General features: G+C 45.0%; 2 protein-coding genes across 8 annotated transcripts in view; both read right to left on the reverse strand.

Moving 5' to 3' along the window:
• Nucleotides 1-17,072, reverse strand: part of LOC115760535 (myosin light chain kinase, smooth muscle) — a 31,889-nt gene extending 14,817 nt beyond the window's left edge. The window contains exons 1-9 of one of the 7 annotated variants that reach the window (XM_030701916.1): nt 7,681-9,485; nt 6,830-7,612; nt 5,831-6,586; nt 4,000-5,610; nt 3,074-3,790; nt 2,268-3,011; nt 1,410-2,117; nt 1,177-1,349; nt 764-851 (exon numbers count right to left, since the gene is read on the reverse strand). In XM_030701916.1, the coding sequence (XP_030557776.1) occupies nt 764-851; nt 1,177-1,349; nt 1,410-2,117; nt 2,268-3,011; nt 3,074-3,790; nt 4,000-5,610; nt 5,831-6,586; nt 6,830-7,612; nt 7,681-9,370 (7,270 nt within the window). In that variant the 5' untranslated portion in view covers nt 9,371-9,485. Of the gene's footprint in view, nt 1-763; nt 1,030-1,176; nt 1,350-1,409; nt 2,118-2,267; nt 3,012-3,073; nt 3,791-3,999; nt 5,611-5,830; nt 6,587-6,829; nt 7,613-7,680; nt 9,503-10,174 lie in introns of those variants that run through there. The other 6 variants (XM_030701917.1, XR_004017672.1, XM_030701919.1 and 3 more) reach the window with 6 other exon arrangements.
• LOC115760662 (WD repeat-containing protein 87-like) lies at nt 17,045-19,517 on the reverse strand. The gene is made up of 3 exons (XM_030702129.1): nt 19,340-19,517; nt 17,103-18,451; nt 17,045-17,062 (listed from the first exon to the last, which is right to left on the reverse strand). Exons 1-3 carry the CDS (start codon nt 19,515-19,517, stop codon nt 17,045-17,047), a joined length of 1,545 nt encoding a protein of 514 aa, XP_030557989.1.
• Between the last annotated feature and the right edge of the window lie 2,744 nt (nt 19,518-22,261).

The raw sequence follows: 22,261 nt of genomic DNA on the forward strand, positions 1-22,261 counted from the left end.
CATGGAATACGGATAGAAATCGGAAATACAAAATCAAGAAACAGGAAACATTTCAGTACTCAAATAAATTGTGAATGGAACATCAAACAGACAGGAGAGAGAAACAGAGACCAGAATATACAGTTTTTCGAAAGGAAGGTTGCGTGACGGGGAAACGAGCGAATGGAACGCAAATCAAAATACTGTACGCAACAATGGAACAGTGGCATGGAATACGGACGGAAATTGAAATTAAAAAATCAAGAAAAATAGGAAACATCTTAGTACTAAAACACATTATCAATGGAACACAAATGGATTGCTGTACAAGGACAAACAGGAGGAAGGAAGTTGAAGGGAAGTCCGTGCGACATGGAAACGAGCGAATGGAACACAAACGGAATGCTGTACACAACAATCGAACAGTGGAATGGAAACATGGACTACGGATAGAAATTGGAAAAAGCAAATCAAATACGAAACATCTAAGTAAACGAAAATAATGGAACACACATGGATTGCTGTAGACAGCGACGAAACGGCGGAATGGAACAAGGACCCACAGGAGGAAGGAAGTCGAAAGGAAGTCCTTGCGACATGGAAACGCGCGAATGAAACACAAAACGGAATTCTGTACACAACAATGGAACAGTGCATACGGACGCAAATTGGAAATACAAAATTAAGAAATACAGGAAACATATTAGTACTAAATGTGAATGGAACACAAATGGATTGCTGTAGACAGGTCACACTGGAGTATGGACAGATTTAATGAACTCACCTCTGAAATACGAAGTTTCACTGTAACTGTCGAGGGGTTGGCCCCATCGTGGTTGCGTTGGGGTTTCAGAGCGAGCGCGCGGGTTAACCTATAAGTGTTTGTAGTCAGAACGATATTATTGTTTATTTGAATGAACACATAGAGTCGGGAAAGTTTGACTTAGAGCATAAATATTTTGGTGCGTTTAGGGAGGCGTTGAAATTTGCGCAAACAATAAATAAATATAATTGAAATAGGCTTTATTCTTTCTTTTTGGGCGTTTTAATCTAGAAAAAGAAAAGCGTAAAAAGAGAGAGAGAGAGAGAAAGAGAATAGCAAAGGTTAGTTAGCAAAAGCATTAGATAAATAGCCAAACATTCAGGTACAGCGACGACAAACACATAACACAACGGGCATTCGTAGGCAGTACGTACTGTAATGGTGACGAATATTCTGTCCGTTCCAAAGTCGTTGCGGGCAACAACGAAATAGGTGCCGGAGTCGGAGATCTGCGACTTTTGCACTGTGAATCTGGTATAATCATCGGATACCTCTTTGCTAACGCGATCCGATTGGGTTATATCCTTGGTGCCCTTCATGAATACAACTGCAAGGATAAACGACATGAGTAAATTGATAAGCAACCGAGAAATTTGGGATATCTTACGCTTCGGTTTCGGATCACCCGCAATGCGGAAGGACAACGAGAACGGATCACCTACGGCGATCTTCATTTCGGTTTCGGGCCTGGACAGGAAGAGGGGCGGACGTTCGTCCTTTTCGGCGCCCACTGCGACATCAATGTTCACGTGCGACTCAATGCGCCCGTAGGCATTCGAGGCGAGGCAAGTGTAGGTACCCTCATGCTCCGCGCCGGCATTCATGATAGCCAGCGTGTAGACGCCACGCTCGTTCATGGTCTTCACATTGGGACCATCAACATTCCGGCGATCGCGCAGCCATTTAACCTCAATGGGCGTGTTCGACTGCATAAACTCAGCGGAGATGGCAACGGTGCCGCCATTGCAGACGGTCTGATTGCCCAGCGGGGTAAGGAAGTGCGGCTTGTTGGGATCGCGATGGAAAAAGCCGTGCGTCTTCTGCAGAGTGAAACGCTCGCGGCCCGCAAAGTCCACCTGATGGGTCATCTTATTCTGAGCGCCTTCGTTGGTTGCTATGCAGAAGTATATGCCAGAGTCCTTTTCGGTCGGATTTCGTATAGTCAGCTTGCAGTAACCGTCGGCCTGGTCGATCAGTTGATATTTCTCATCATTGCTAATGGCATCGTTGCCCTTCATCCATTGGATCTCTGGCCGGGGCTGGCCGCGCACGCGACAATCCAGAACTAGCTCATTATCATTGAGAGAATACGTGTCTGTAAAAGCATATAAATCAAAGGGTTTAATAAAGAACAAGAGAGCTTGACAAACAAAAGCGGTTAGAACAGCAATGAGACTGTATGCGGGCGTATGTTTTATTGGACGGGCAGCTTCACGTGGCGTTCATCCATAGCTGTGTGGAATACCTCGAATTGGCTGCGCGAAAGTACTTGGCATGGACGCTTCCCGGAAATGCTTGTAGACGCGCAACTGCGCATGGGTTAGACTCTCGCCGAAGTCATTGACGGCCGAACATGTATAATTGCCGCTGTCGTCTGACACCGCGGCGTAGATCTCCAGCGATGCCTCGCCATTCTGATAGAGCGTCTGATAGCGCGTATCCCTTGGCAATGGCTTGTGGTTCTTTAACCATTCGATGTGTGTGTTTTCATCGCCCGAAACCGTGCAGATCAGTCGCACATTGGCGCCCTCCGAGATGGTGCGATCGTGTAGATAGCTGTGGAACAGAGGCTTGGTCTGCGCAACGCTGCGCAAGATGCGATTCCCAGTGCGCTGCAGGCCAGCATTGCCGTTCACATAGGCACTGGGCTGTGTGGACTCATCCGGCAGCTCCCTCGGCTGTGACACCGACTGGGACTGGGAGAGCGAAACCTTTTCGTGATCGTAGGCAATGAGACGTTTCAGGTCGGCTGCCCGTATGCTGGTGCTGATCGAGTCAATGTAATCTTCGTGCTCCGCGTAGCAGGCAAAGATGCCGCAGTCCGACGATATGGGATTGCGTATGATCAGCTTACGCTCGCCGCCCAGCTCATCGACAACCTTATAGCGATTGTTGCAGATCGTGTGATCATCGCGCATCCAGCTGACATTGGGACGACCGTGCACCTGACAGCTGAGCACAATCTCGTTGCGCTGTGCATCATAGGACTCTGTAAGCAAGTTAATTAGTTAACAAAATTAAATTTGCAAATTAAATTTCTATTCGACATACTTTTAATGCCCTCCAAAAAGCTTTGCGGCAGCTTGCCGCTCGTCTCGTCCAACACAGTCAGCTGGCCAACGCTCTCCACCGTCTGCCTGCTGTTCTTGACCACGCATCTGTAGTTGCCGCTGTCCTCGGCACGGGCATCGTAAATTTCCAAGCTGATGGCACCGTTGATATTGTAGATTTTGTGGCGCGCGTCCTTTGTGATGCGCTCGTCGTGCCTTAGCCAGTGTACATCCTCGATGAAGCCGGTCACGTAGCATATCAGCTGAGCCTTGTTGCCGCTGCTGATTGTCATAGTCTTGAGGCTCGTTTCCAGATTGAGCCGCAGCTTGGCCTCGCGCGCCTTGGCTTTGGCTGCCGCTGCTGAGCTCTCACCCAATGCGATCTGACTGGACTCTGGTCTCTTGACATCTTGTGCGAGCTGATCTGTGGCTTTTTTGTCGACTGCACGCTCCCTCACATAGTCTGAGGCTTGGACAAACTTGCTGATCTTCATCTGACCATTCTCGCTCTCTGCGTAGCAGGTGTACAGCCCGGTATCTTCGCTGCCAAAGGATGTGATGCTCAGCTGCTTGATGCCATCGCTCTGCTCCGCATACTCGTACTTGGCTGTCTCGAGGGGCAGCAGGGTGTTGTCCCGCTGCCAGGAGATATGCGGCTTGGGGCTGCCCGAGACCTTGCACTCGAGCACAAGTCGATTGTCTTGGGAATGATATGCATCTGAAAGGTGTTGACACGAAAAGACATACCACAAACAGAGTAAGACAAGCACGACATAAACATGGGATAGGTTTCTGATTCTAGGAATTAGTGTTTATAACTACATAGATACTTAACACATAGGAACTAACGGCATACCTTAACATTCACTTGGACGCACTGGGTGCCATATTTAAGTACAACTAATTAGCTAGCCTGCGGATGCCTACCTTTGATACCCACCGTGAAGGTGGGTGAGATTATCTCAACTTTACCCGTGCTGTAAACGAACAGGTTGCAAGTGCTAACAATTTCATTTTCGGATCCTCTTACTCTCAACGTATATTCGCCAGCATCCTCTTCCGTAACGCCGACCAGATTGAGCCAGGCAATGCCATCCTGCATAGACATTTTGCTCTTGGGACCGAACGTAATTGGCTGATCGCCATGGAACCACTTGGCCGTTGGCTCTGGTCCATCGATATTAACCATCCATTTGACGTTGGCGCCCGACTTGACGGTGCGATTCGAAAGGAAGTTGCGGAAATAGAGAAGCTTCTTTAGATCTGGTGGCGGTGGAACTTCGCGTCTGGAGCTCGTTTGCTCCTCATCATCTTTCTTGGGCTTCCGTACTCTTTTCACAGTTCCTTCCCCTTCAACTGCTTCACCCTCGGCGGCGGTTTCTTCTTCCTCGCCAGCTGGTCGGGGCGGTCGGCCCTCTCTAGGTGGCGAGGTGGGACGCACTCGAACGCGTGGCTCCACGGTAACCATATGCACGATCTCCGTTTGACCTTCGCGATTCTCGGCCTGACAAACGTATTTGCCGCTGTCGGCGACCTTGGGATGGCTAATGAACAATTCACAGGTGCCGTCATCGTGATCCACCTGATGGTATTTATCGTTGTTCTCGATCTTCACGCTATCCTTGTACCATGTCACCGAGGGCGTCGGCAGACCGCGCACATGTACGTCCAGCTGGAGCTCGTTGATCTTGCCGTGCAGCGTTTCTCTTATGTTGCGCGTGAACGTTGGTGGCACATCGCCCGTGCCCGGATCTGCGAAGACCTCTAGCCTGCAGGAGGTCGACGCCTCACCAGTTTCATCGCGTCCCCAGCACTTGTACTCGCCATTGTCCTCCTCGGTGGCGCTATTGATCTCCAACAGGCAGAGGCCTTCGCTGTAGCGTCCTCGAATCTTGGGTCCGTTTTGAAGTGGTTCGTCGTTCTTGAACCATTTCACCTGCGGCTCCTTTGCCTCCAGGAAACAAGAGATTTTCACCTTGGAACCTTCAGCCACAACGCGATCCCTCATCGAGGTGGTAAAGTGTATGCCAATGTTCTTCTCCCGCCGCTTGCTGGACATACTAGCCGTATCGGAGGCATAGTCCGTGGCCGAAGATACACCTTCCTCTTCGGCGTCATCCTTCTTGCGGCCGCGACGCTTTCCCTTGCCCTCCTCTCCCTCAGCACCTGCGTCGGCGGCCGATGGAGCCGGCTTTGCAGCTGGCTTCTCTGCCTCTTTGGGCCGCAGCAGGCTCTTGTCCGCATGGAACACTCCGTGAATGTTGTCCGCAATGTGCGAGGCCTTGCCCTCGAAGAGCACGTAATGCGAACTCTCCATTTTTCCAGCACGACTCTCCGCCTTGATCACATATTTGCCCGAATCCTTGCTATCCGGCCGATCAATGATGAGCTCACAAGTGCCATCCTGATGTTCAATTATCTGATAGCGGCCGCCGCTCTGAACCTCAATGCTGTCCTTAAACCATTGCACCTGGGGTGTGGGCTGACCGCGCACAGCCGTCTCCAGTATAAGTTCATTCGAGGTCAGATGATAGGTCTCTGGAGGAGGTGGATTTAGTGGAACGATTTTTAATAGTCGCTTGTTACATAAACACGCAACACACAGAAACCCAAGAACAATACGAAAACCGCCAAAGGCATTGCATAATCCCAACAAGACAAACAATTGCATTGCACAATCGTCTATAGCTTTGATCTATTCATAGATCTGATCAGACATCTGCCTAGGCGAATAGACAAATAGACGCATGGCTCTTACCTTTCAGAGAGCGTATGAAAACAGGCTGCACATCGGTGTTGACCTTCGGCTGATAGACGTGCAACATCGCCGACGTGGTGATCTTGCAGAACTCGTTCTGGGCTATTATCGTATAGGTGCCGGAGTCTTCGGGCTGGGCGCTTACGAACTCCAGCACGGCCAAGCTGTCGCGATTCATGTTGCGTATACGGGGTCCGTACTGTACATTTTGGTCATCTTTTTGCCATTTGATGGTGGGCTCGGGTCCGCCGATAACAGCTTGCAGCTTGACCTTGGAGCCTTCGGCTACGTAGCGGTTGGACAGATTGACCGTGAAATAGAGCATTTGCTTGGGTGACGGATCAGGCATGCGACTGCGTCGTTCGTAGCCGCCATCTCCACCGCCCTCGGCTTCGTCATCTTTCTTGGGCAGCTTCTTCGGCTTGGACTTGCCACCACCTTCGGCGGCTGAATCCTCCTGCATGGCCGCCGATAAGACACTAGAGCGGCGCGACGTGTGCGTGGTGTCGACAACAACCGTGTGGGTGGTCGACTGACTGCCCAATTTGTTCTGGGCGGTGCAAACGTAGACGCCGTTGTCATTCACAGTTGGCTTATTAACGATCAGCTCACAGACGCCATCCAAGTGCTCGATTTGCACGACACGATCGTCGAGCACAACGGGTATCTGATCTTTCGTCCAAGAGATGACGGGACGGGGATTGCCGCGCACCTTCGTATCGATAATCAAATCATTTTGGGAGGAGTGATACACATCTATGAAGGAGACCAAACACTTCAATCAATTGTCTGAGCACCACGACTATTTTTATACATGGTCGACCTCAATCGAGATCTGTGATCGTTGGACAACAATCAGTTTCGAATTTTGGCTGATGATCGTGTTGGCGTTGTAACAAAAAAATTAAGAAGACAAAACCAACGCAACGGATGTAGATGAGAGACAGATACGTGCTGCACATACATATACAGATACGGATACAGATACAGTAAAAATACCTCGCATGGGCAGGGCAAAAATGGGCTCGGACTCGTCGCCATCAGCCTGCGCCGCATACACCTTAAAGTAGCATGAGGTCTCGATTTCGCTGAGATCGTTCTTGGCCACACACTTGTATACGCCCGTATCGGCCGATGTTACTTTGTTGATCTGAATAATGGCCTTGCCCTCTTCGGATAGATTCTTGATGTTATCGCTCATCACAATCCACGTGTCATCCTTCATCCAGCGCGTATTTGGCTCTGGTCCAATGACCGTGGCCGCAAACTTCACGGTTGTGCCCTCCAGGGCCATACGATCGCGCAGCTGGGTGGCGAACTGCAGCTTCTGTTTGGCTGGCACAAGTGGCTCGGGTGGTGCACGGGCCGCCTGGACACGCTGCTGCTCGGCCTCGACTTCGGCACGTTTCTGATCCGATTCGGCCTTGGACTTGAGAGCGGCATCCATTTGACCCTTGGCCTGCTTCAAGCTGTCCAGTTGGATCCTGTCGCGCGCATGGAATATGCCGGGCACATGATAGTGCAGATTCTTGGCCACCTCGACGGTTTGGTTAATGTGTGCCTCGCCGATTGAATTGATGGCTTTTAAGGTATAGGTGCCGCTATCCTTGTTACCCGGCTTGTAGATGAGCAGCTTGCAAACGCCGTGGGCCTCCTCGAGCATGGTGAACTTGTAACTGGGCTTCACCTGGAAGGCGCCGCGCCACCAGGTAACAACTGGACGCGGTACACCGTGCACGTGACCCTCAATAGTCAGCTCATCGTCGCGCAAGTGATAATATTCTAGAGAAGATATCGAGAAATCCCGTGAGTTATGCATTTGAAAGGGGGAATGCGGCTGGGACAAGTACCTTTGATATACTGTATAGAGGGAGGTTTGGGTTCATCCTTAAAAACTTCGTAAATAGTAACAATACACGATGAGGTGACCTCGTCATTTTGATTCAGTATCTGGCACGAATACTCGCCAGAGTCCAGAATAGTAGTGCTTACAACTTCCAGCACCAAAATGTTGTTGTTGTTGATGATGCGATGATTGCCATCGCGCTCCAATTGCCTGCCGTCCTTGAACCATTTGACGGAGAGCTCGGGTCCGTCGACAGCGCAGGCCAGGCGCACGCTCTGGCCGGCCTCGACGGTGCGATCCGACAGGAAGTTAATGAACTTGGGCAGACGAGCCTGTTCGCGTCGTCGTTGCCAATCGGCGTCGCGTTCCTTTTCGCTGGTGCGCTTGGCAATGCTGTATTTGCGCATCTGCTGCATGAACTCCTCGCCCTCGGTGGCGGCGATGCGCTGCCAGCGCTCCTCCTCGTGGGGATCGGGTCGTGTATATTCATCGGAAGAATCGCTGCCTCGGCGTTTGGCAGCTTTCAGATCGGGGACTGCGTCTTCTTCGTTCTCCTCCTCCTGATCCTCATCCAATCGGTCAAGGTCCTCATCTTCATTGTAGTCGCCGTCGGCAGCCACGGTGCTCTCGTCGCCTTCCTCAGGAATATCTTCTTCGTCTTCCTCGGCTTCTGCTTCAGCTTCAGCTTCGGCCTCCTCTATGGCGCGCTGCTCGGCTTCCAGCCGGTCCTGTTCCTCTTTCTCCTCCTTTAGACGCTTCTGGCGCTCCTCGAATGTCTCGCCCTTGGGCTTGGCACGATTGGCGGCCTCCTCGGCTGCCTTGGCTGCTGCTTTGGCCTGTTCCTCCATTTGCAGTACCATCTTGCTCTTCTTCGGCGGCGGCTTGGGTCCAGCTTGGGGTGGCTGGTCAAACATCTTCTTGGTAGCCTTTTGACCACCGCCCATCTCTAGTTTCAAGGTCAATTTTGGACTCGGAGATTTTTCCTTTTTCTCCTTCTTCTTGGGCGGCGCCTTCTTCTTGCCCTTTTTAACTGGCTCATCGTCATCAAAGTCTACACTATCCTCCCGATCTTCACCAGCAAAGTCTCCGAGATCTTCGGCACCGTCTTCGCCTAAGGGACTCTGCTCCTTGTCGATGGACTTACGAGCTGTGCGCGGTTTTCTGGCCTTCTTTTCCTTCTTCTTTGGCTTAACCTCTTCGATGATTTCCTCCTCCTCTTCAACCTCTTCGTATTCCTCAACGACATATATAACCTCAACGTTGGACACGTCCATTACGGCAGCCCGATCGATAACCGACAAATCGGACGTTATGTAACGCACAGGCTTCTGCACATCCACGGGCTCGGAGATATCCATGATCAGGGCACGATCGAAGACGGCGATGTTGCACGTGGTTTGGCTCTTGATGTCCCGGCCCAGTTCGAATGGAGTTTTCTCTTTCTCCTCGCGTTTTAGGAATGGGGTTATGCTGCGCCATGTTGAGGGCGTGGCACTGCGACGTGTCATATACAAGGTGAACGGAGTCTGGCTCCGGCCGTGTATGGGCGTGGCACTGCGTCCGCGTAAGCTGCCCGGAGTGGGCGACTTAAGCTTGCGCTTCTTTTGCGTTGGCACCTGTAGCGTTTCCTGCGCTGCTGGCGCCTCCGGTTCCGCGGATGCCCGTGGCTCTATATCGCCGTCCGTCTCGCCCATTTTGTTAAATTTCGGTTTATTATCTTTTCACAAGGATAACGGGGAGGGAAATGATAATTCGTTTGGGGAAAAAAACCGATAAGAATTATATCCGTACGAGTCGTATATGTATAAATGGATATTTATATATATATATATACGATATATGCAACCCGCAACGGTTCGATCGAAAGAGTTTTAATATTTTAGGACGTCAGACGTCCGTTCGATGCAAAAGAAGATTCACGACTGTCCGCAATGTGGTGAAAATATTCGAAAATACATAACTTCTCGAATGTATCCTAATTGACAATCGATTGTTATGCTAACAAAAACAATTTCACGAATTTCGGTATTGCCCGCCGTTTTTTATATACACATATATGTGTGTAAACTTATTTATATAGTTGCAACACAATTGTTGCCAAAAAATAAATCATTCGAAATAAATCTATTTAAATGCTATAGACTTTTAATTAATGCAGGCAGCAAATTCAATTATATAAAAGTCATTCGAATTTCGATTTAGCTATTTAAAGAGGCGTCTATTCAACTTAAAAATAATAGGAAAAAAATGCAACTATAAATGATCTTTAGCTTATCATAAGTCGAAAGTGTGAACCGATTAGCACAAAACTAAAATGCAGATACTTAGCCAAGGAACTTACATACTTAGGCATTCAAATATATAGTATATGTAGCTTATATATTTATTTCCTATTTACTAATGTCAGATTGAACTGATTCATTTGCGAATCTGACGTTAGTTTCATTTACATTTGGGGCACTGGGCTGCGCATAGGTAAAGGTAAAACAGGCACTTACCTCGTATGTTGCGTGTAAATATTGGCGGTGTGCCAAATTTGGTTGAAGGTGCTTCGTATATAGTCACAAGACAGCTCGTTTCCACCTCTCCATTTCGATTAGACGCTATGCATCGATATATGCCAGAATCATTCATTTCTGTCGATTTGATTTCAAGGCAGGACAGACCATCGTTCAAGGTTATCTTGTGCTTGGCATCGTTCGCAATGGGACTATTTTGCTTGAACCATTGCACCCTCATCTCGTGACCAGATATGCCACATGTCAACTTCAGATCACTTCCCGTTGCTGAATTACGATTTGTCAGCATAAGATCAACTGTCGGCTTACGCTTTGCGCTGCGTGTTTCCTTTCTTTCCCTATACTCAGACTCCAATGACTTGTACGTTTTGGTCTCCATACTAATGGAGTCTTCCGCTTTTTCAGTATCCATTTTAGATTCATATTGTTTACTCTCGCTTTTATCTACTACAACAATCTTCTCATCAAAGCTCTGTGATAACTTATCCAGTTTCTGCTGTTTTGTATTCAGTGGCTGCTCTTCCTTTTCAGAGTTAGCTACAGATTCCTTCACTTCAAGCTTTTTACTCTCAGGAACCTTTTCCACAGGAACTTTCTCAGCGACGACTTTAGATGCTTCTCCTTTTTGGGCTTTCTTTTCAACTTTTTTCTCCTTTTTGGTATCCAGTTTCTTCTCTTCAATTAATTGCTGTTCTAGTGACTTCGCCTTTTGGGCTTCACTTTCAGATTCCCCTACTTCAAGCTTCATACTCTCAGGAACCTTTTCTTCGGAAACCTTCTCTGCGACGACTTCAGATACTTCTCCCTTCTGGGCTTTCTTTTCAGCATCTTTTTCGGCTTGTTTTTTCTGTTTGGTATCCAGTTTCTTCTCTTCAATTAGTTGTTGTTCATGTACCTTCGCCTTTTGGGCTTCACTTTCAGATTCCCCTACTTCAAGCTTCATACTCTCAGAAACCTTTTCTTCGGAAACCTTCTCTGGAACGACTTCAGATACTTCTCCCTTCTGGGCTTTCTTTTCAGCATCCTTCTCAGCTTGTTTCTTCTGTTTGGTATCCAGTTTCTTCTCTTCAATAAATTGTTGTTCTAGTACCTTAGCCTTTTTGGCGTCACTTTCAGATTCCTCTACTTCAAGCTTCTTACTCTCAGGAACCTTTTCTTCGGAAACCTTCTCTGCAACGACTTCAGATACTTCTCCCTTCTTGGCTTTCTTTTTAGCATCTTTCTCAGCTTGTTTCTTCTGTTTGGTATCCTGTTTCTTCTCTTCAATTAATTGCTGTTCTAGTGACTTCGCCTTTTGGGCTTCACTTTCAGATTCCCCTACTTCAAGCTTCATACTCTCAGGAACCTTTTCTTCGGAAACCTCCTCTGGAGCGACTTCAGATACTTCTCCCTTCTGGGCTTTCTTTTCAGCATCCTTCTCGGCTTGTTTCTTCTGTTTGGTATCCTGTTTCTTCTCTTCAATTAATTGTTGTTCTAGTACCTTCGCCTTTTGGGCTTCTCTTTCAGATTCCCCTTCTTCAAGCTTCTTACTTTCAGGAACTTTTTCTTCGGAAACCTTCTCTGCGACGACTTCAGATAATTCTCCCTTCTGGGCTTTCTTGTCAGCATCCTTCTCGGCTTGTTTCTTCTGTTTGGTATCCTGTTTCTTCTCTTCAATTAATTGTTGTTCGAGTACCTTAGCCTTTTTGGCGTCACTTTCAGATTCCTCTACTTCAAGCTTCTTACTCTCACGAACTTTTTCTTCGGAAACCTTCTCTGCAACGACTTCAGATACTTCTCCCTTCTGGGCTTTCTTTTCAGCATCCTTCTCGGCTTGTTTCTTCTGTTTGGTATCCTGTTTCTTCTCTTCAATTAATTGTTGTTCTAATACCTTCGCCTTTTTGGCGTCACTTTCAGATTCCTCTACTTCAAGCTTCTTACTCTCAGGAACCTTTTCTTCGGAAACCTTCTTTGCGACGACTTCAGATACTTCTCCCTTCTGGGCTTTCTTTTCAGCATCCTTCTCGGCTTGTTTCTTCTGTTTGGTATCCAGTTTCTTCTCTTCAATTAGTTGTTGTTCAAGTACCTTCGCCTTTTGGGCTTCACTTTCAGATTCCCCTACTTCAAGCTTCTTACTCTCAGGAACCTTTTCTTCGGAAACATTCTCTGCAACGACTTCACATACTTCGCCCTTCTGGGCTTTCTCTTCAGCTTCTTTTTCAGCATTTAGTGCATCCTGTTTATTCTTTTCAGCTAATTGGTGCTCTTCAATGAGCTTTTCTTCAATCTGGTCTTTGTTGAGCTGTTGAAGCTTTTCGCAAACATTTAGTATGTGTTTTGTAATGATATGAATTTTTCCTTCAATCGTTGCAGTTTGCAGCTGTCCCTGTTTTTGCTCAATATAATCATATTCTGATAGAAGAACCTTTTTCGTATCCTCAATAATGGATTTTAATAGAACTGTTTTATCATCCAAAAGGTCATCAAGTATTACAAATATATCCATTAGGTTCTGTTGCAGATGAACCATCTTTTCAGAAGACTTTTCAATTTGCAGCTTAGACTTGATGTTCTCTGAAATGCTTTCGAGCTTTACTAGCTTCGGCACTATCAACGATGATTTTTTACCCACTTCTGTATCGCCAATAAGTCGTAAAGCTGCTTTGGTTAAAATAATATTTGTCTTAATTTCTTTTAAATAAGTATTTATTATATCCTCTGCAGCAGCTGGAGAAGCGTTTAGAAGTGATTCGATGAATGCTTCCACCATTTCTTTTTTATTTTGTTTTTCAGGTGCTTTACTATCGTATGTATGAACGATGTGTTCTCGAAGCTTAAATATGCATTTAGAAACCTTTTCAAAGTCTTCTAGATTTTCAATTATATCGTTACTTTCCGTAACAATCAATTGCAAGCCTTCGTTGGAAATCTGCGATTCAGAAGCCCTAACAATTTCTAAGAGTTTGATTTGCAAATTTTGTTTAATGACTTCATGTTCATCCTCAGAAACTTTCTGTGCGACGACTTCAGATACTTCTCCCTTCTGGGCTTTCTTGTCAGCATCCTTCTCGGCTTGTTTCTTCTGTTTGGTATCCAGTTTCTTCTCTTCAATTACTTGTTGCTCTAGTACCTTCGCCTTTTGGGCTTCACTTTCAGATTCCCCTACTTCAAGCTTCTTACTCTCAGGAACCTCTTCTTCGGAAACCTTCTGTGCGACGATTTCTGATACTTCTCCCTTCTGGGCTTTCTTGTCAGCATCCTTCTCGGCTTGTTTCTTCTGCTTGGTATCCAGTTTCTTCTCTTCAATTAATTGCTGTTCTAATACCTTCGCCTTTTGGGCTTCACTTTCAGATTCCCCTACTTCAAGCTTCTTACTTTCAGGAACCACTTCTTCGGAAACCTTCTCTGCGACGACTTCAGATACTTCTCCCTTCTGGGCTTTTTTGTCAGCATCCTTCTCAGTTTGTTTATTCTGTTTGGTATCCAGTTTCTTCTCTTCAATTAGTTGTTGTTCTAGTATCTTCGCCTTTTGGGCCTCACTTTCAGATTCCCCTACTTCAAGCTTCTTACTCTCAGGAACCTCTTCTTCGGAAACCTTCTGTGCGACGATTTCTGATACTTCTCCCTTCTGGGCTTTCTTGTCAGCATCCTTCTCGGCTTGTTTCTTCTGCTTGGTATCCAGTTTCTTCTCTTCAATTAATTGCTGTTCTAATACCTTCGCCTTTTGGGCTTCACTTGCAGATTCCCCTACTAAAAGATTCTTACTCTCAGGAACCTTTTCTTCGGAAACCTTCTCTGCAACGACTTCAAATACTTCTCCCTTCTGGGCTTTCTTGTCAGCATCCTTCTCGGCTTGTTTCTTCTGTTTGGTATCCAGTTTCTTCTCTTCAATTAATTGTTGTTCTAGTACCTTCGCCTTTTGGGCTTCACTTTCAGATTCCCCTACTTCAAGCTTCTTACTCTCAGGAACCTCTTCTTCGGAAACCTTCTGTGCGACGACTTCAGATACTTCTCCCTTCTGGGCTTTCTTGTCAGCATCCTTCTCGGCTTGTTTCTTCTGCTTGGTATCCAGTTTCTTCTCTTCAATTAATTGCTGTTCTAATACCTTCGCCTTTTGGGCTTCACTTGCAGATTCCTCTACTTCAAGCTTCTTACTCTCACGAACTTTTTCTTCGGAAACCTTCTCTGCGACGACTTCAGATACTTCTCCCTTCTGGGCTTTCTTTTCAGCATCTTTTTCGGCTTGTTTTTTCTGTTTGGTATCCAGTTTCTTCTCTTCAATTAGTTGTTGTTCATGTACCTTCGCCTTTTGGGCTTCACTTTCAGATTCCCCTACTTCAAGCTTCTTACTTTCAGGAACCTTTTCTTCGGAAACCTTCTCTGCGACGACTTCAGATACTTCTCCCTTCTGGGCTTTCTTTTCAGCATCCTTCTCAGCAAGTTTCTTCTGTTTGGTATCCTGTTTCTTCTCTTCAATTAATTGTTGTTCTAGTACCTTCGCCATTTTGGCGTTACTTTCAGCTTCCTCTACTTCAAGCTTCTTACTCTCAGGAACGTTTTCTTCGGAAACCTTTTCTGCGACAACTTCAGATACTTCTCCCTTTTGGGCTTTCTTTTTAGCATCCTTCTCGGCTTGTTTCTTCTGTTTGGTATCCAGGTTCTTCTCTTCAATTAGTTGTTGTTCTAGTATCTTCGCCTTTTGGGCCTCACTTTCAAATTCCCCTACTTCAAGCTTCTTACTTTCAGGAACCTTTTCTTCGGAAACCTTCTCTGCGACGACTTCAGATACTTCTCCCTTCTGGGCTTTCTTTTCAGCATCTTTTTCGGCTTGTTTTTTCTGTTTGGTATCCAGTTTCTTCTCTTCAATTAGTTGTTGTTCATGTACCTTCGCCTTTTGGGCTTCACTTTCAGATTCCCCTACTTCAAGCTTCTTACTTTCAGGAACCACTTCTTCGGAAACCTTCTCTGCGACGACTTCAGATACTTCTCCCTTCTGGGCTTTCTTTTTAGCATCCTTCTCGGCTTCTTTCTTCTCCTTGGTATCCAGTTTCTTCTCTTCAATTAATTGCTGTTCTAATACCTTCGCCTTTTGGGCTTCACTTTCAAATTCCCCTACTTTAAGCTTCTTCTTTTCAGGAACCTTTTCTTCGGAAACCTTCTCTGCGACGACTTCAGATACTTCTCCCTTCTGGGCTTTCTTTTCAGCATCTTTTTCGGCTTGTTTTTTCTGTTTGGTATCCAGTTTCTTCTCTTCAATTAGTTGTTCATGTACCTTCGCCTTTTGGGCTTTACATTCAGATTCCCCTACTTCAAGCTTCTTACTTTCAGGAACCACTTCTTCGGAAACCTTCTCTGCGACGACTTCAGATACTTCTCCCTTCTGGGCTTTCTTGTCAGCATCCTTCTCAGCTTGTTTCTTCTGTTTGGTATCCAGGTTCTTCTCTTCAATTAGTTGTTGTTCTAGTATCTTCGCCTTTTGGGCCTCACTTTCAGATTCCCCTACTTCAAGCTTCTTACTCTCAGGAACCACTTCTTCGGAAACCTTCTCTGCGACGACTTCAGATACTTCTCCCTTCTGGGTTTTCTTGTCAACATCCTTCTCGGCTTGTTTCTCCTCCTTGGTATCCAGTTTCGTTTCTTCAATTAATTGCTGTTCTAGTACCTTCGCCTTTTGGACTTCTCTTTCAGATTCCCCTACTTCAAGCTTCTTACATTCAGGAACCTTTTCTTCGGAAACCTTCTCTGCGACGACTTCAGATACTTCTCCCTTCTGGGCTTTCTTTTCAGCATCCTTCTCAGCTTGTTTCTTCTGTTTGGTATCCTGTTTCTTCTCTTCAATTAATTGTTGTTCTAGTACCATCGCCTTTTGGGCTTCGCTTTCAGATTCCCCTACTTCAAGCTTCTTACTCTCAGGATCTTTTTCTTCGGAAACCTTCTCTGCAACGACTTCAGATACTTCTCCCTTCTGGGCTTTCTTGTCAGCATCCTTCTCGGCTTGTTTCTTCTGTTTGGTATCCAGTTTCTTCTCTTCAATTAATGGCTGTTCTAGTACTTTCGCCTTTTGGGCTTCACTTTCAGATTCCCCTACTTCAAGCTTCTTACTCTCAGAAACCTTTTCTTCGGAAACCTTCTCTTTAACGACTTCAGATACTTCTCCCTTCTGGGCTTTCTTGTCAGCATCCTTTTCGGCTTGTTTCTTCTGGTTGGTATCCTGTTTCTTCTCTTCAATTAATTGTTGTTCTAGTATCTTCGCCTTTTGGGCCTCACTTTCAGATTCCCCTACTTCAAGCTTCTTACTCTCAGGAACCACTTCTTCGGAAACCTTCTCTGCGACGACTTCAGATACTTCTCCCTTCTGGGCTTTCTCTTCAGCTTCTTTTTCAGCATTTAGTGCATCCTGTTTATTCTTTTCAGCTAATTGGTGCTCTTCAATGAGCTTTTCTTCAATCTGGTCTTTGTTGAGCTGTTGAAGCTTTTCGCAAACATTTAGTATGTGTTTTGTAATGATATGAATTTTTCCTTCAATCGTTGCAGTTTGCAGCTGTCCCTGTTTTTGCTCAATATAATCATATTCTGATAGAAGAACCTTTTTCGTATCCTCAATAATGGATTTTAATAGAACTGTTTTATCATCCAAAAGGTCATCAAGTATTACAAATATATCCATTAGGTTCTGTTGCAGATGAACCATCTTTTCAGAAGACTTTTCAATTTGCAGCTTAGACTTGATGTTCTCTGAAATGCTTTCGAGCTTTACTAGCTTCGGCACTATCAACGATGATTTTTTACCCACTTCTGTATCGCCAATAAGTTGTAAAGTTGCTTTGGTTAAAATAATATTTGTCTTAATTTCTTTTAAATAAGTATTTATTATATCCTCTGCAGCAGCTGGAGAAGCGTTTAGAAGTGATTCGATGAATGCTTCCACCATTTCTTTTTCATTTTGTTTTTCAGGTGCTTTACTATCGTATGTATGAACGATGTGTTCTCGAAGCTTATATATGCATTTAGAAACCTTTTCAAAGTCTTCTAGATTTTCAATTATATCGTTACTTTCCGTAACAATCAATTGCAAGCCTTCGTTGGAAATCTGCGATTCAGAAGCCCTAACAATTTCTAAGAGTTTGATTTGCAAATTTTGTTTAATGACTTCATGTTCATCCTCAGAAACTTTCTGTGCGACGACTTCAGATACTTCTCCCTTCTGGGCTTTCTTGTCAGCATCCTTCTCGGCTTGTTTCTTCTGTTTGGTATCCAGTTTCTTCTCTTCAATTACTTGTTGCTCTAGTACCTTCGCCTTTTGGGCTTCACTTTCAGATTCCCCTACTTCAAGCTTCTTACTCTCAGGAACCTCTTCTTCGGAAACCTTCTGTGCGACGATTTCTGATACTTCTCCCTTCTGGGCTTTCTTGTCAGCATCCTTCTCGGCTTGTTTCTTCTGCTTGGTATCCAGTTTCTTCTCTTCAATTAATGGCTGTTCTAGTACATTCGCCTTTTGGGCTTTACTTTCAGATTCCCCTACTTCAAGCTTCTTACTTTCAGGAACCACTTCTTCGGAAACATTCTCTGCGACGACTTCAGATACTTCTCCCTTCTGGGCTTTTTTGTCAGCATCCTTCTCAGTTTGTTTATTCTGTTTGGTATCCAGTTTCTTCTCTTCAATTAGTTGTTGTTCTAGTATCTTCGCCTTTTGGGCTTCACTTGCAGATTCCCCTACTAAAAGATTCTTACTCTCAGGAACCTTTTCTTCGGAAACCTTCTCTGCAACGACTTCAAATACTTCTCCCTTCTGGGCTTTCTTGTCAGCATCCTTATCGGCTTGTTTCTTCTGCTTGGTATCCCGTTTCTTCTCTTCAATTAGTTGTTGTTCTAGTACCTTCGCCTTTTGGGCTTCACTTTCAGTTTCCCCTACTTCAAGCTTCTTACTCTCAGGAACCTCTTCTTCGGAAACCTTCTGTGCGACGATTTCTGATACTTCTCCCTTCTGGGCTTTCTTGTCAGCATCCTTCTCGGCTTGTTTCTTCTGCTTGGTATCCAGTTTCTTCTCTTCAATTAATTGCTGTTCTAATACCTTCGCCTTTTGGGCTTCACTTTCAGTTTCCCCTACTTCAAGCTTCTTACTTTCAGGAACGTTTTCTTCGGAAACCTTCTCTGCGACGACTTCAGATACTTCGCCCTTCTGGTCTTTCTCTTCAGCTTCTTTTTCAGCCTTTGCTGCGTCCGGTTTTTTTTGTTCAGTTAAATGCTGCTCTTCAATGCGTTTTTCATCAATCAATTCTTTATTGCGATGTTGTAATTTTTCGCAAACATGTAATATTTCTTTGGTAATGTTATGAATTTTTGCTTCAACTGTTGCAGTTTTGAGTTCTTCCTGCGCCTTCTCAATATAGTCATATTCTGCTAGAACGACAGTTTTAATTTCTTCAATGACAGGCTTTAACATAGCTGTATTATCTTCCAAAAGATCGTCAAGTATTATAAATATATCCATCAGATTTTGTTGCAGAAAGATCATCATTTCAGAAGCCTTTTCAATATGAAGCTGCGATTCAATAGTTTTGGAAATATTTTGCAGATTAACAAGTTTTGGTATTAGCAGTGAAGGCTTAGCAAACATATCAGACTCGTCGATAAGTCTTACAGCTGCTTTTGTTAAAATAACATTTGTTTCAATTTCCTTAATGTAACGTTTTATTATACTCTCGGCTGTAGACGGAGAGGCCTCTAAAACTGATTCGATGAATGCTTCTACCATTTCCCTTTTATTTTGTTCTTCAGTTGATTTGCCATCGTATGTATGAACGATGTGTTCTCGAAGCTTAAATATGCATTTAGAAACCTTTTCAAAGTCTCCTAGATTTTCGATTATATCGTTACTTTCCGTAACAATCAATTGCAAGCCTTCGTTGGAGATTTCCGATTCAGAAGCCCTAACAATATCTAAGAGTTTGATTTGCAAATTTTGTTTAATCACTTCATGTTCATCCTCAGAAACTTTCTGTGCGACGACTTCAGATACTTCTCCCTTCTGAGCTTTCTTGTCAGCATCCTTCTCGGCTTGTTTCTTCTGTTTGGTATCCAGTTTCTTCTCTTCAATTAGTTGTTGTTCTAGTACTTTCGCCTTTTGGGCTTCACTTTCAGATTCCCCTACTTCAAGCTTCTTACTCTCAGGAACCTTTTCTTCGGAAACATTCTCTGCAACGACTTCACATACTTCGCCCTTCTGGGCTTTCTCTTCAACTTCTTTTTCAGCATTTAGTGCATCCTGTTTATTCTTTTCAGCTAATTGGTGCTCTTCAATGAGCTTTTCTTCAATTTGGTCTTTGTTGAGCTGTTGAAGCATTTGGCAAACATTTAGTATGTGTTTTGTAATGATATGAATTTTTCCTTCAATCGTTGCAGTTTGCAGCTGTCCCTGTTTTTGCTCAATATAATCATATTCTGATAGAAGAACCTTTTTCGTATCCTCAATAATGGGTTTTAATAGAACTGTTTTATCATCCAAAAGGTCATCAAGTATTACAAATATATCCATTAGGTTCTGTTGCAGATGAACCATCTTTTCAGAAGACTTTTCAATTTGCAGCTTAGACTTGATGTTCTCTGAAATGCTTTCGAGCTTTACTAGCTTCGGCACTATCAACGATGATTTTGTACCCACTTCTGTAATGCCAATAAGTCGTAAAGCTGCTTTGGTTAAAATAATATTTGTCTTAATTTCTTTTAAATAAGTATTTATTATATCCTCCGAAGCAGCTGGAGAAGCGTTTAGAAGTGATTCAATGAATGCTTCCACCATTTCTCTTTCATTTTTTTCTTCAGGTGATTTGCCATCGTATGTATGAACAATGTGTTCTCGAAGTTTAAATATACCCTTAACAATTTTTTCAGAGTCTGTCAAGTTATCCATAATATCTTTGCTATTGTTTATGATAGCCTCTATTTCAGGGTTTTCTGGTTTATGTTTTAGGACAGTCAACAAATCTAGGAGTTTGACATTCAAAGTTTGTTTCAGGTCTTCCGGTGTGTCAGTTAGAGCTTTCGGTTCTGCTTTGTTTAAAATATCTGACGTCTGAATGTCTTTTGCGTCGATTTCGTCTTTCGGTTTCTTGGTTAGAGTTTGTTTTGAATCCTCCAGTTTTCTTTTTGCCTTCATTTCTGTTTTGACCATTTGATCCGATGTGTCCTGAATTTCTTGGCCCTGCGGCTCTGCTAGCTTCTCCTCCGCCTGTTGTGCTGCAAGTGTTGCACCTAGCTGAATTAGCTTCTCCTGAAGATTGTTGATTTGCAGCTGAACTGTCGCAATGAGCGCCAGCTGCTCAGGTGTAATTTGTGTAAGCTGCGGCTGAGATAGTATATCATTCTCGATTTGGATGAGTGTGGCTTCTAATTGGCCGATTTCATCCGTGTTCTCATCGAGCAGCTTAACGCTCAGCGGATTATCGTTCTGCAAGCCATGTTCGATTTCAGTAAGGAACGCCTTGCCCGAGGTCACGTTTTCAATTATGGCACTGATATCGATGGGCACAGGGGGCGGGGTAGGAGCTAGAGACAAACTCTTTAGTTCCGCGGATATGACATCGATTTCTTGTAGCAATTCAATTATGCGTATTGTACTATCATTATTCTCAATAAAATCAAAGACTGCAACCAGACTGCTTTGGGCTCTGAGTAGTCCACCCAGCAGATCATTGTCGACCACTTCGCTGACCTCGTTGAGAGCTCTGAACGTGGCCATAAGATTGGTTTGAAGATTGACCATTAAAGTCGATGACTTGTCGATGTCAACATTGGGTGAATCAGCCACAGCTTTTACCGACTGCAGCAGCCTTTCAAAGTTGCCTTGTAGATTTTCCATCGACTGTTGCTGCTGAGCTTCAGGCTGTTGGCAGCTGGCCATGAAGTTCTTGAAGGTATTCTCGATTTTGGAATACATCTCCTGTGCGAGTTGCGACTCTAAGACAGGCAAAGATAGCAAAATATCTTCGAAAGCGCTTTCCACATTGTCCAAGGAGTCAACCAGACCCGATTCGTAGGTGTGTACCAAGCACTCCTTCAACTTAAACATGGTGCGTGCAATTTTCGCCTGAGCCAAAACTGTTTCCTGTTGATCAGTGTCCGAGGCGAGAGCCTCTTGTATGTTCTTCAAATCCGAATTCAGCTGCTGGATTATAACGCCCACCTGGCGCAGCTCCTCGTGACTATCCCTCTGGGTGACTTCTAAGGCAGCCTCCAGCTGCTTTATACCACTTACTACACCTTGTTGCACATCGAAGATCTCCACTTTGGGTTCTGCCAGGATGACAGCCGCCTCCTTGACGGCATCCTCGACAGTCTGCTGCTGTCCACTGGTCTTTAAATCTGATATATCTTGTGTAGACATATCCAAGGCCTGTTCCAGCGCTTGGGTATCAATCTGCTCACAGTATTGCCTTAGATCACAAAGAGGTGTGGCTAATGTTTTCAGCTTGGACAATTCCAGTTCCTTTAGACTTTCGGCGCCACTATGCGCAATGCACTCCTCCACCTCAAGCACACAGCGCTCCAAGCTGCACATGGCTGCGGCAAAAGTGCCGGGATCCGTCCCTTCGGAGAAGGATTGGGCAGCCTCGACAAGGTTTGTTTCCTGCACCAAAGCAATGCTGCTCCGCAGCTCCTGCATTTTGATGATGGCCGCTTGAAGCTGTTCACCTGCCTCGCCACGCAAGGAGGCCACATCCAGGTCCTCACAATGCGAAAGTACTGTAGCGATACCATGGTTCAGATCTGAGAGCAGGACCTCAGCTGGTTTCGTGAGGGTTTCCTGCTCGACTGGTATTTTCTTTCCCTCCTCCTCTTTAACATAAGCCTGCGGCTCGGCGGACAACGATTCAGCTGAGGACTTGAGCACAGAAATATCATCCAATGTGGATAAATCTTCAACAGATAACCTAAGCGGTTGTAGATTTTCGAGTGCATGTACGAAACTCGAGAGTGGACTGGATATGGCAAGAGCATTCCAAGTAAGTTTCTCGTCCAAGGCTTCTCTCTGCTGAGCTACAATATCATTGAAACTATTCAGAACATCGTTGAAATTACTTTCATCTG

This window comes from Drosophila novamexicana, unplaced genomic scaffold (assembly GCF_003285875.2).
Source record: "Drosophila novamexicana strain 15010-1031.04,08,12 unplaced genomic scaffold, DnovRS2.1 tig00000462-arrow-pilon, whole genome shotgun sequence".
NCBI classification, from domain to species: domain Eukaryota; kingdom Metazoa; phylum Arthropoda; class Insecta; order Diptera; family Drosophilidae; genus Drosophila; species Drosophila novamexicana.

Coding starts and splice junctions, on each gene's coding strand:
- LOC115760662 (XM_030702129.1), bottom strand. CDS start 19,517: ATGCTTCAACAGCTCAACAAAGACCAAATTGAAGAAAAGCTCATTGAA. Junction 18,452..19,339: donor CGAAGAAAAGGTTCCTGAGA/GTAAGAAGCTTG, acceptor ATCGCAATAAAG/AATTGATTGATGAAAAACGC.